The sequence below is a fragment of the Mangifera indica genome, chromosome 5 (genome assembly GCF_011075055.1).
Source record: "Mangifera indica cultivar Alphonso chromosome 5, CATAS_Mindica_2.1, whole genome shotgun sequence".
Classification (NCBI taxonomy): domain Eukaryota; kingdom Viridiplantae; phylum Streptophyta; class Magnoliopsida; order Sapindales; family Anacardiaceae; genus Mangifera; species Mangifera indica.
The window spans coordinates 1,133,489-1,146,418 of record NC_058141.1 but is presented as its reverse complement, the minus strand read 5'-3'; the positions used below and the strand labels follow the sequence as shown (position 1 = coordinate 1,146,418).

The 12,930-nt window shown below is 33.9% G+C and overlaps 1 protein-coding gene across 2 annotated transcripts; it reads right to left on the bottom strand.

The window, feature by feature from the left end:
• Positions 1–568: 568 nt before the first annotated feature.
• Positions 569–4,154, bottom strand: LOC123217268 (ELL-associated factor 2-like). Of its 2 annotated transcripts, XM_044638177.1 has the most exons (5): positions 3,653–4,154; positions 2,882–3,225; positions 2,201–2,243; positions 1,089–1,420; positions 569–1,049 (listed from the first exon to the last, which is right to left on the bottom strand). In XM_044638177.1, exons 1-5 carry the CDS (start codon positions 3,768–3,770, stop codon positions 906–908), a joined length of 981 nt encoding a protein of 326 aa, XP_044494112.1. In that variant the 5' UTR covers positions 3,771–4,154; the 3' UTR covers positions 569–905. The 2 variants fall into 2 exon arrangements, with proteins under 2 accessions (XP_044494112.1, XP_044494111.1); XM_044638176.1 differs by having other exon boundaries at positions 569–1,420; positions 3,653–4,152.
• Positions 4,155–12,930: the final 8,776 nt, after the last annotated feature.

Genomic DNA, 12,930 nt, shown 5'->3' with positions numbered 1-12,930 from the left:
AACTCTAATTTTATTTATTCGATATTTTTAATAAAAATATTTAAAATTTAATCAATTTTATAGGAATATATGAGAGTTTGGTCCATTCAATAAAAAAATACTAGAGTTTAGTTTATTTATTAAAAAAATCCATTTGGTTATTTTTAGGAGAAAAAACTACGATAATTTATAAGATTAGATTCAAAATAAGTTTAACCAAACTCAAAAAACTCAAAAATTAGTTTGATTTAAACGAGTTTAAAATAAGTTTAACTCAAGTGAGCTCCAGTTTAAGGGATGTTCTGTTTATCAAATTCGCAAGTTTGAAAAATTTATTCGAATAGACTAAAACAACGTCATTTAAATCTATATATATCAAAATAACGTCATTTTAATCGTTTCTTATTCAACTCTGCTAGATATTGTAGCTAAATTTGAACTGAACTCAAGTTTTATTTCCCTTGAATGAACCAAATTCGAACTGGTTTAAATAAAGTTTGATCCTCAAATTGAATCAAACTTAAATTGACTTAAGTTCAAGTTTAATTCAACCCAGATAGTTTGATAGTTCTAGGTTATAACAATGAAGTTGAACAAAGAATTTCCTTCATTTGGCAGAAAATTTCCAGATTGATTTCAGGCAAAAGTTGCGATCAGTCACCTCGGATTTAGTTTTTCCTTACAAAAATAAATAAAATACGTTAATTTTGGCTTCCCTTTTATGAAAGGGGGCCATCATAACATCTTTACAGTTTTTTGCACACCAATCTTAAAGAAATTAAGCAAAAACATTCTCCCAGAAAATTAGGATGGCTTATTACATTGTGTATGACAGGAAAATTTGTATAAATATTGATACCTTGTGTATTCTTTGGTTCCCTTGGAAGGTTGTTTACTTGTAAGTTTCCGATGGTTAGCTCGAGTCCTCAAATAGAGTTAACTGAGTCTTCATCGCTGCCTTCAGTATCACTGCTGCTACTACTTCCACTACCACTTCCAGTACCGCTGCTTCCACTTCCACTGCTACTGCTAGAGCTTGAGGACCGATCATCCCCCTCCGCTGCATTCACCTGGGCTCTAAGGGCATCCGCGGCATTTGGTCCCTTCACCTGGGCTCTAAGGGCATCCGCGGCATTTGGCCCCTTCACCTGAGCTCTAAGGGTTTCCGCAGCATTTGGCCCCTTGTCTGCTTCGTCACCACTATCATCTACATCAGCAATCTCATCATCAGTGTCATGGTGTCGGGGCACCTTAATATCAGATCCAACATCTGCTTTTTGTTCAGTGGTATTTCCATCATCGGGGCTTCCATCGCCGAAGATGTCAACCAAATCTATATCTTGATGCTCGTCACCTTCATCATTTTTAGACCCCGGTGAGGTGGCAGACAAATTTGGTTGATCAAATTGATCAGCAATCCCCTTACCAGCAGGTTTTGCACCTGTCATAAGATTGTTGTATCATCATTATGAATTACAATATAATAAATGCTCAGAAAACAACGAGATCACTACAAACTGTCTCAATTGCATTTATCTGTAATGCCGTTTGATGAATCAAAATTATGTAAAAATGGGTCAGTCTGGGCTCTCATTAAAAGATCAAGGATGGCTGGAAGTCAAAATTGCCGAAGGAGACAGACAACAGAAGGTTGTAGATCCTCCTATAACAAACAAATTATGTATTGTATGTTTGCTGGTCAAAATAAACAAAACAGATTCTAAGAAGGCATGTAAGAAGGTCACCAGGCACAACCGAGATGCACAATGACTAATGAGCAAGCATAATATATATGAAGAACCAAGACCCACTAGCGTGTCCTTGCAAACGATAATTTTGCTATCTCAACATACACACAGATTTAACTCTCCACTTCTTTATTACAAGAGAAATTTGATTCAAGCCACAGTTTGTTAGTGTGGTTTACAAAACCAAAAACAAGGGAAAATTACAGATAAGATTTTAAACAGAAAATTGTTAAACATGGTTCAGCACTTAATTTCAATAGTGGTATAAGAGACAAACTAATTTTATTTTCCATTATTCTTTAATTATATTTTGCCTAATCTTATGTATTAAGAAATCTAAAGTAATGCCTCAATTTGCAACTCATTTTTATTGTGCCTATCACTATATAATTGCTAGTAAATTTTCAGCTTACTGAGAATCCTTGCCAATAATCAGAAGGCAAATACTGGTAACAAAAGCAAATTACACAAACCTGAATTCTCTGGCTGGCCAATATCAATCTTTTCCACTTCAACCTGTTCAATACAGTTAAAAAAAAAGCTTTAAACATAAAAGAAGATAACCATGACAATTTTTTTTTTTTAATTCATAGAACTGGAACAAATAAACTAGAAAATAAAACAATTCAACCCTTGGTTATGATTGAGTTCACAAAAGGGAGAAGAAGAAGAAGAAGATTAAAAAAAAAGAATATGGATGATCCACTTGAAACAATGAACATACATTTCATATAAGCAGAACAAATGCCATGACCAAGTAGATTTTGAATTTATCATCAATTAAATCTTCCATGTACTCATAAATTTCTATTTTCGGTCTATATGGTTATTTGATTTTCAATAGTACTATAGATATTTTCTAAGAACAATAATTTAGTCTGATACATGAGGTCTTGGGATTGATCCCCCTCCTACAAAGGTTAAAAGAGACCTGAGTATTCTAGTCATTGGACATCATAAGAAGAGCTCACTATTATGATCAACAGATATTTAAAATACTTATTCTTCAAGTTATGAAGGGAAAAGAGTTATCTTGCATTCAGTTGGCTCCTCTTCAAACAAATTGCAGCTATTAGCATCTTGAAACTTCCCAAAAACCATTTAAATGCACATGAACAATTCAGAAAACCAATCAACTATTAAAGAGAACTCACTGGCACAGCAGGAAACGTGTTTCTACTTATATGAGTTGGTTTTGAACCCTTCCCAACTGGAGATAACCTTGGCTCAACCGCAGCCGAAACTGCTGATGCAGATTCGCCAGGCATTCGAAGGTGCCTAAGCTGCTTGACTGCCCGGTGAAGCCGCTCCAACCGGAATGTCTGACCATCAAAAAGCAAAACAGCATCATTTTCTTTGTAATCCTCACTGCTTCCCTCAAATGTCACTTTAGGTTTTCCTAACTGATTGTTATGAAATTCCACAGAAACCCTATTGTCCTTATTCTTGTGCAAGCTTCCAGGCTTGGTCTTATCAATTGAAGCTGGCTTAAATTCATCTACAGCAATGCAAATTCAAAAAAATTCAATGATTTCCAGAAAATTTACATTCAAAAGCAATTCCAAAACTTATTAAAAAAATAACAATAAATTAAATATTAGTATCATCATCTAATAACACTAATCCATCAATAATTGCATCAATAATATCAACAAAAAATGTTCAAAATTCAAGCAATCAAATAACTGAAGCCTGCTTTAAAAAATTAATTATAAAAATCAATCAACCATTAACAAAAAATTCAATGATTTCTCAATAAATATTAAAAAATACAGATAAATTAATTATTATTATCATAATTAAATAATACTAATCCATCAAGAACTGCGTCAATAAATCGATCATATCAATTAAAAAAAAAGTTCAAAATTCAAGCAATTAAGCTACGTTTGGATCGAAAAAGTGATACGAGCGACTTGACTTACATCGCAGCGTGCAGTACTTGTTAGACGAATCGTCTTTGAAGGAAGAGCCGAGGGTGAGATTGTACCAGCGATCGGATTGCGGCGCCGTTTTCGGCTCCTCTTTAGAGTTGTTCGCCATTATCTTGAAAGATCAGCAGATCGGAGGAAAATTAGATTTACAGCTCGTCATCAGGCGGGCTCCGCCTCCACGTGTTGACATGGCAGGATCCTATTGGCTGGTGCTGGAGGCACTGCAGGTACAGTGCTGGGAGACAAATACAACTACAAGAAGCCTGGTGTGAAGGGTTTTGACGGACATGGATATGGAATCTGTGTGCAGGTGTGTGCAGGTGTAGGGAAATTAATATGAGTAACATATAGATTTTTGCCACGTGGTGAGGGTCAGGTCGGTGTTATTGTTTGTGTGACGTGCAGAGAGATGATTCGAGGTTGCTTCTAGGGAGATGGACAACGGTGCCTGTAGGAAATTGCCTTGCTGCGCTAGAAGAATAACTGAACTGCAGGAGGTTCACAAGAGCGCGTTTCTGAATGTTCGGCTATGTTTGTTTTAAGTGGATATGCTATTCTTTAAAAGAATAAGATGGCAGTCCTTTAACTTTATACTTAAACCATGAAAATGACAAAATTACTAAGCTATCCCCTAGTTACCAAAGGGATCAAACTTTATTATTGTTATTTCCCAAGGGTTTAAGGGCAAAACTTTTCAATTTTCCATTGAAATAATTAAACTTTTATTATTTATTATTAAAGATATTAAATTAATCATTTTATTTTTAAAATAAAATAAAATAAATAATTTTAATTATATTTATTCAATATCTTTAATAGAAAATATTGATAGTTGGGGCTCTTATATTAGAAACTCTAATAATTTAATTTATTTAATTGAAAATTTTGAAAATTTAGTTCTTTCAATAAAATAGTTCTTTCAATAAAATAAATATGATAACTTTATACCTGTAAGTGTTATTATCCCTTATGAATATATGATTATTATATATATAAATTATTATTGTCCGTTAAATTAACGTGTATAAATATTGTGTTTTGATTAAAAATATATAATGGATAACTTGTTATTTTAATTTAAAATAAGAAAAAATTTATTTTAAAAAATAATAAGTAAAGGCAAAATAATCACAATAAAATTGGATGACTCCTTGTTTTAAGTGAATAATTTTTTTTTAAAAATTGAGCAAGAGTAAAATAATCAAGTGGGTCCTTATTTTAAGTGAAAAGAAGAGATTTTTCTCTTAAAAATTGAATAAATAAAGTAAAATAGTGACAATATCTAAAGGGTGGTATTCATTCATACTCCCTTTTAAATTATTTTCCATAATGTACCATTAATATTTTATTACTCTTCAAGGGTGTATTTGATTTGAGAACTAAAAAATTACTATAAATATATATTAATTTAAACATAAATGATTATAAGTATAAATTAATAATATTTTGATATATATATATATAAATAATTATTGTATTTAATTATTATAAAGATTTTTTTGATAATTGTTAAATATCTTGATAAAATTATCTTAATATTTTATTATATAATGAACAAAAAAAAGTAATATCAATAATAAAACAAATAGATTATCAAAGTAATCTCTTTTTTTTGCAACCACACATATCATAAATCATATGTATCATATACGTTATTTCAATCATTAAAATAAATTGATATACTTATAATAAATATCGATTTGAATATCAATGATGATTTCTTAATAATTAGGTAATTTTAGATTAAAAATAAATTAACATTCAATGATATAGTAACACATCTTTATTGATTGTTTATGTTGCTCCCCACAGCCTTGTTTTTTAGGTTTCGATTTTTTTCTGTTAATATATAGGCCAAAGGACTTATTTCCACCCAAAGAATACTCTTTTCCTGAGTTTCCCTCCCTTGACTTTAAAAAACCTAAATACCAACCAATCTACTAAATTGTATGATTACTATTAGGGGTAAAATCGTTATTTAACAAAAAAAATTTATCATATTTTTCTCCTTAAGTTTAATAATTTAATAATTTTACCCTATCCAAGATTTGAAAAATGACAATTTTTCCCTTAGGTTTTTTCTCCTTTCTCTGGTGAACAGCTCCTTTTTGGTTGTCGGTGTTCTCCCTCCTGATTGGCTTCTCTTTCCCTCTCAGTTTCGTCACCGCCTCCCCTAGCCCTCCTCATCTCTTAAACAAAGATGACGAATTATCTTCTAGGACCAAAAGAGGGAAAGGCAAGATTGGAAGGGAGAGAGAATCCAACTGGGAGGGAGAACGACAACAACCAAGAAAGAGATATTCATCGAATAGAGGCTAAAAAAACCTAGAGGAGAAATGATCATTTTTCAAACCTTGGGTGGAGTGAAATTATTATATTTTTAAATCTGAGAAGGAAAATGTAATAAATTTGTAGTTTCTTACTTTTTTAAATAACGATTTTACCTTTGATAATAACACTAAAATTTAACAAATGAATGGGTGTTTGAGTATTTTAAATTTAATAGGGAAAACTTGGAAAAAAAAGTATTCTTTGAGTGGGAATAAGTCCTGTGATGTAATATATACTTAAAAAAAAGTAATCCTAACATTACTAATGCTATAAATATGATAAAGAATTACAAGTAAAGGATTTTAGAATTAAAGTAAACTTTAAGCAAGGGAAGAAGATAAATAAAGTAGATGTGAGTAAGAGAAAATGAAAGTAGGAGAATGTAATATCCTTAGGTATGTTCCAGGGATAATTATGTCTTTTGACTCTGTTTTGAGATATTTTTCATTTTAAATATATATATGTATGGGTGTGTTTATATATATATATATATATATATATATATATATATATATATATATAAATACAAAAAGAAAAAGAAAAAAAAAAGAGATAAAGAGAAAGAAGATAAAGATTATATATGGAGAGAAAAGTCAAAAAAGGCAACATTTACACCTTTTTTCCATCATTTTCCCATCCCTTCCAGAAAAGGCAGCCTTCTTCATGCTTTTTCTTCGCTTTTTGAAGAAAAAGGAAGGATTTGAAGGAGTTTTGGAAGACAAGTAAGGAAAGAAAAGAAAATGAAGCACTTTGAAAGCCTTGGTAACCAAAAGATCTCTTCCTTTTCCCTTTACCTATATATGTATTGGATGCATGTTATATGAATATGTTAGCATGTTCTGGTGTTGATTTAAGGTGATTTTGGTGATAAAGAAAGCAAGACAAGGAAAATAAAGCCAACTTGTAAAAAAATTGGTTTGAAATAAGGTAAGAGGTATCATCTTTGATATGTTGCATGTTTTAGGCTTTTGGCTCCTTGGATCTATGTTATAAATGATGATCTTGAAGTTGAGAAATGTTGTTTTGCCATTTGGGGTGCCTATGTGTGTGATTTTGTTAATGGCAAAGAGTTAGATAATATTTACAGTTTTGCCATTGATTTCATCTCATGTTTTAGCTGTCTTATCTAATGAATCATTAGTGCTATTATACCTTGTTGGAAAACCCTTTGAATCTTCTTTCCAATGATATATAGCTTGTATGAATTAGATGTCATTGGACTATTGAATATTGTATGAATCAAACGAACTGTTTTACCAAATAAACAGGGGAGAGGTTATTTTTGCCACTGATTTCATCTCACATTTTGACTGTTAAATATTGTATAAACCAAAAGGACTGTTTTACCAAATAAACAGGGGAGAGTTTTTGCCACTGATTTCATCTCACATTTTGACTGCCTTATTTGAGAAATTATGCATGTTATTATAGCTTACTGGAAAGCTCTTTGAATCTTCTTTCCACTGATATATAACTTGTATGAATTAGAGATCGTTTGAACTATTAAATATTGTATGAACCAAATGGACTATTTTACCAAATAAATAGAGGAGAGGTTGTTTTTGCCATTGATTTCATCTTACATTTTGACTGTCCTATCTAATTAATGATGAGTGTTATTATAGCTTGTTGAAAAGCTCTTTGAATCCTCTTTTCAATGATATATAGCTTGTATGAATTAGAAACTGTTTGGGCTATTAAATTGTATGAAAAAGAAGGACACCCTGCTAAATGACTGTTCTGTGAACAGTATTTCATAGATTTTGGGAAAGAAAAGAAAGGAAAGGAAATGAAATGAAAGAAAGGAGAGAGACAAAAAAATAAAAGCAAGAAAAAGGAATTTGGGGCTCAAGATTTAGTGCTCGTCCTAAGAATATTGTCTAGTGAGTTATGTGTAGATTTAGATGGAAGTAAGAATAGTATGATATAAGGCACGCATGCATGCTATGAATTATAAGGAGACACTTTACACTATATCACCCGTAGTAGGGCACATCCACAGTAAGACAAGTCCATAGTAGGATATAGACCCCGAGTAAGGTATGCTCGCAGTATAGCTTAATTCAGATTCAGAAATGTTGTAGTAAAAGAAAGAAAGAAAGCTTGAGCTTAGGAAAGTGTTAAATTCCTATAGTCAGCTTCTAGAAAGTATCAAATAGACACCAGATGGGACAAAGTATGACCCAAATAGTAAAGCATGAACTAGATTATCCCCTCGATTTCTTATGGGGGTTATGAGTGAGGTTGAGTCCCGAGAGTGAGTTAGAATAGGAAAGGAAATAGTTTACTTAATTCTTTCCCTTTATTGAGTGTTCTTATCACTCACTTCCTTTTCTTTCATGATTGCAGATATAGGTGATCGAGGTAGCTGCGAGGCAGGGTCAGGTCAGCGAAAATAGATCCGGTTGGAGTAAGTTATCTCTGGTTTATATTGTATGCATACAGTGACATGCTCTTGTCGACTTTTAACCTTTTTGAGATGATTGTATAGTTGTATATGATTACTCCATATTTTCAAATGCTTTCAGATGAGTTTTCATATGAGTATATACATCTTTTGTTTGCTTCCAGATTTTTAGTTTTCTTGGAATACTTTCTAAACACTTTTAGTGATGCATTTATTTAAAGTATTTTAAAAGAAAAAAATAGACGCTCCGGATATTAATTCGTAACATTTCTCCTTCGATAGGTAGTACTTCTAGAAAAGAATGTTACAAGTTGGTATCAGAGCATGATTTTGGGAACCGAAAAGATGTTTTCTAAAACAAAATAGAGTAATCCAAAGTAACATAGAGATAGAATACCTTCTAGCCACGCTGACCACCCTCGCAGTCGATCATTGTAAGTTAAGTTTTCATTTATACCTGCTGAGTTTCATAAGACTAATGTGTTCATTTTCAGGACCTATGAGTTGAACACTAGTAGATCCCTCTCAAAGGAGCCAGAGTGAAGGAGCAGTCCCCTAGGTACCCTAAGGGGCACTCAGTACACATGATGTGCTAAAGATTTTCAGAAAGATGATGAGAGAGCACAGAGGTGCTCCGACACAGGGAAATGAGCCGGCGCATACGCTGCCAACCTAGAGATATGATATAAGAGAGGTTACTTCAGCATCTACGACAACCCTAGTAAGGACTCAATTGCATCTTATTTTTAACCTCCTTAGTATGCATCAACCTCAAAAATTTGATAGTGCAAAGGACCCAATAACAGCTGAAGAGTGGTTGGAATTAGTAGAGAGTGCAATGACCCTGTTTGACATGACGGACCAAAAAAGAGTGAGATATGCCACCTATCTTTTCAAGTCAAGGGTAAGAATATGGTGGAACATAGTCAGGGAGACAGTTAATGTCTCAGAGATGACATGGTCCGAGTTCAAGCGTCGATTTGAGGCAGAGTATAGGGGCACCAATGTTACTTGTATTAGGTCCCAAAAGTTTATTAATTTAGTGTAGAGGACAGATTCTATAAAAGAATATTCCACAAAGTTTAATTAGTTGTCCCAGTATGCCCCTGAGATAGCTAGTACAGAGATAAGACGTATACAGAAGTTTGTGTACGGGCTATATCCAAAGATAGCTTGAGATGTTATGACAGGGGCGCAGCCACCCAGGACTTATACAGAGGCCCTCGATAGAGCTTTAAGGATAGAGGTTTTTGTGAGGAGGAGGTTTGGTTAGACTACTAGGCAAAAGGTTACACCTCCTACTGCCATGCCAGTTCTCCCGATAAGTAGTGGTTCAATTTTAACACAGAGAGACCCTCCTTCAGAGCAAGAAGGAAGGGTAAACGACCTCTCCAGTTCAAAGGTATGAAAAAAAACTGGAAGAATGGAAAGAAACAAAGAGGACATGAGATACCAGCTTGCTAGAATTGTGGAAAACAACATAGAATAGAGTGTCTGATCGACTAGACAGTTTGTTTCAGATGTAGTCAGCCTGGACATATTGTTTGTTTTTGTACAGCTGCCTTAGTGAGAGTAGAGCAGCAGCAACCTATTATAAGGGCTACAACTAGAGTTTATACGATCACTCAGGGACCAACAAAGGCTAATCCATTAGCAGTCATAGGTCAGATTCTCTATCTTGATACTCCTATTTATGTTTTAGTTGATTGTGGGGCTAGTCATTGTTTTGTAACCAATAGTTTGCTTGAGAGGTTAAAGTTGTAACCCGTTTTAATATCCTAGAGGATTATGATTGAGTTGTCTGATAGGGAGTCAATCATTAGTGAGATGATGCTACTAGGACAGAGTATTATGATTCAGGGTCGACAATTACTAGTGGACCTGGTTGTGTTCAAAATGCCAGATTTTGACATTATTTTAGGGATAGACTTTTTGGGGAGATACGAAGCTGAGATTGATTGTAAAAAGAAGAAAGTGAGATTTAACCTGGACTTTGGAGTTCAATTCGAGTTTGGTGAGAGTCATATCCGGACTTTAATGATCAGTATGTTAAAAGCTAGTAAAATGTTGAAAAAAGGGTGTACATGATATTTGGCTCATGTAGTGAGCAAGGTTGAGTTAGGCCTAACTATTGATGAGACGCCAGTGGTATGTGAGTTTCCAGATATGTTTCCAAGTGAGCTATCGAGATTCGCTCCCAAGCGATAGGTTGAGTTTAGTATAGAGTTAACATCTGACACAACCCCTATTTCAAGAGCACCCTATCGAATGACCCCTGTCGAGTTATAAGAATTGAAAAAGCAACTTCAAAAGTTATTAGATTATGGTTTTATCAGATCGATCCATTCTCCTTGGGGAGCTCTCATCCTATTTGTGAAAAAGAAAGATGGCTCAATGAGGATGTGCATTGATTACAGAGAGCTAAATAAAATCACAGTTAAGAACAAGTACCCATTACCCAAGATTGATGACTTATTTGATCAGTTAAAAGGATTTGTGGTCTTTTCTAAGATAGATTTGAGATCTGGTTATCACCAGGTGAGATTGGCAGAGAAGGATATACCCAAGATAGCTTTCACCTGCAGTATTTGTGGTGATGCCATTTGGATTGACAAATGCCCCTGCGATATTTATGGATTTGATGAACAGGGTATTCCATGACTGCCTAGATAAATTTATTATGGTATTCATTGATGATATCTTAATGTATTCTCGCAGTCGAGATGAGCATGAGTAACACTTGAGGTTTACCTTCTAGAGGTTAAGAGAGAAACAACTATATACCAAATTCTTGAAATGTGAATTTTGGCTAGATAGAGTTACCTTTTTGAGGCATGTAATTTCAACAAAGGGTATATCTGTGGATCTCAATAAGATTGAGGCTATAGTCGAATAGCAGAGACCAAAGATAGTTAAGAAGGTTCGTAGTTTCTTGGGTTTGGTGGGGTATTACCGGAGGTTTGTGGAGGGATTTGCCAGATTAGCTAGACCTCTTACAACCCTCATAAAGAAAGCAACACTATTTCAGTGGTTAAATGCTTGTGAGACAAGCTTCCAAGAATTGAAAAGAATATTGACTACTGCTCTTGTGTTAGCACTCCCAGAGGAGGGAGTTGAGTATGATTTATACACTGATGCCTCACACGATGGTTTAAAAGCAGTGTTGATGCAACGAGGCAAGGTGATAGCATATGCCTCAAGACAATTGAAAGAATTCGAAACCCGATACTCTACTCACGATTTGGAGTTAACAATGATAATTTTTGCTTTGAAAATCTGGAGACACTATTTGTATGGGATAAAATGTAATATTTATATTGATCATAAGAGCCTCAGATATTTCTTCACTCAGAAGGAATTAAATATGAGGCAGAGGCGATGACTCGAGTTAATAAAAGACTATGACTGTGATATTAAATATCATCTAAGTAAGGCTAATGTGGTTACAAACGCTCTTAGTAGAAACGTGATGATATCACAATTGACGGTCCAGAGAGAAATTCAGAGAGATATGGACTAAGAGCAGATTGAGCTTGTGATTAAAGCCCTTGCCAGATTAGAGATTCAACCCACTCTCATAGATGAGATTTGAGAGACTCAGACACAAGATGAATGGTGTCAACATAAAGTTCAGAAGGTTTAAGAGGGTCTCGAGACAGATTTTCAAATATCGAATGAAATTCTCAAATTCAAAGATTGAGTATATATTCCCCAGATAACTGAATTAAGACAGATAATTCTTATAAAGGCTCATAGTTCTCTTTACACTACTCAGCCCGAAGGTGTAAAGATATATCAGGATTTAAAAAGATATTTTTGGTGGTTAGGCATAAAAAATGATATAGGTGAGTTTGTTACTAGATGTCTCACCTGTCAGTAAATTAAGGTCGAACACCAGAGACCTTTAAGGTTGCTTCAGCCTCTACCTATTCCAGAATGGAAATGGGAGTATATCTCTATGGACTTCATCAGTGGACTCCCTAGAGTTCAGAATGGATGTAATGTTATTTGGGTGATTGTTGATAGATTAACCAAGTCAGCTCATTTCCTACCTATCAAAGATACTGCTATCACAGATCAACTCGGGAGATTATATGTTGGAGAGATTATTAGATTACATGGGATACCCAAGACCATAGTATCTGATCGTGATATAAGATTTGTATCAGCTTTCTGGAAGAGTCTCCAAAGATCTTTGGGTACTAATTTGACATTTAGTATAACCTATTATCCTCAAACAGATGGATAGACGGAGAGGGTTAATCAAATTTTAGAGGACATGTTGAGAGCTTGTTGCTTGGATCATAAAGCTATATGGGTAGAAATGTTGCCCTTGGTGGAGTTTGCTTATAATAATGGCCATTTTCCAAAGCAAATTTCCAAGGTTATTGAACATCTTCACATTATCTTTTGGCTAAAGTCTCTCTCACGTGGTGGAAAACCCATCATTTATAACACTTTCTCTTGAATTTTCACTACTTTCAGATAATTATATTAACTCTGCTAAGGAAAAACTCAGTGAAATAAAAAT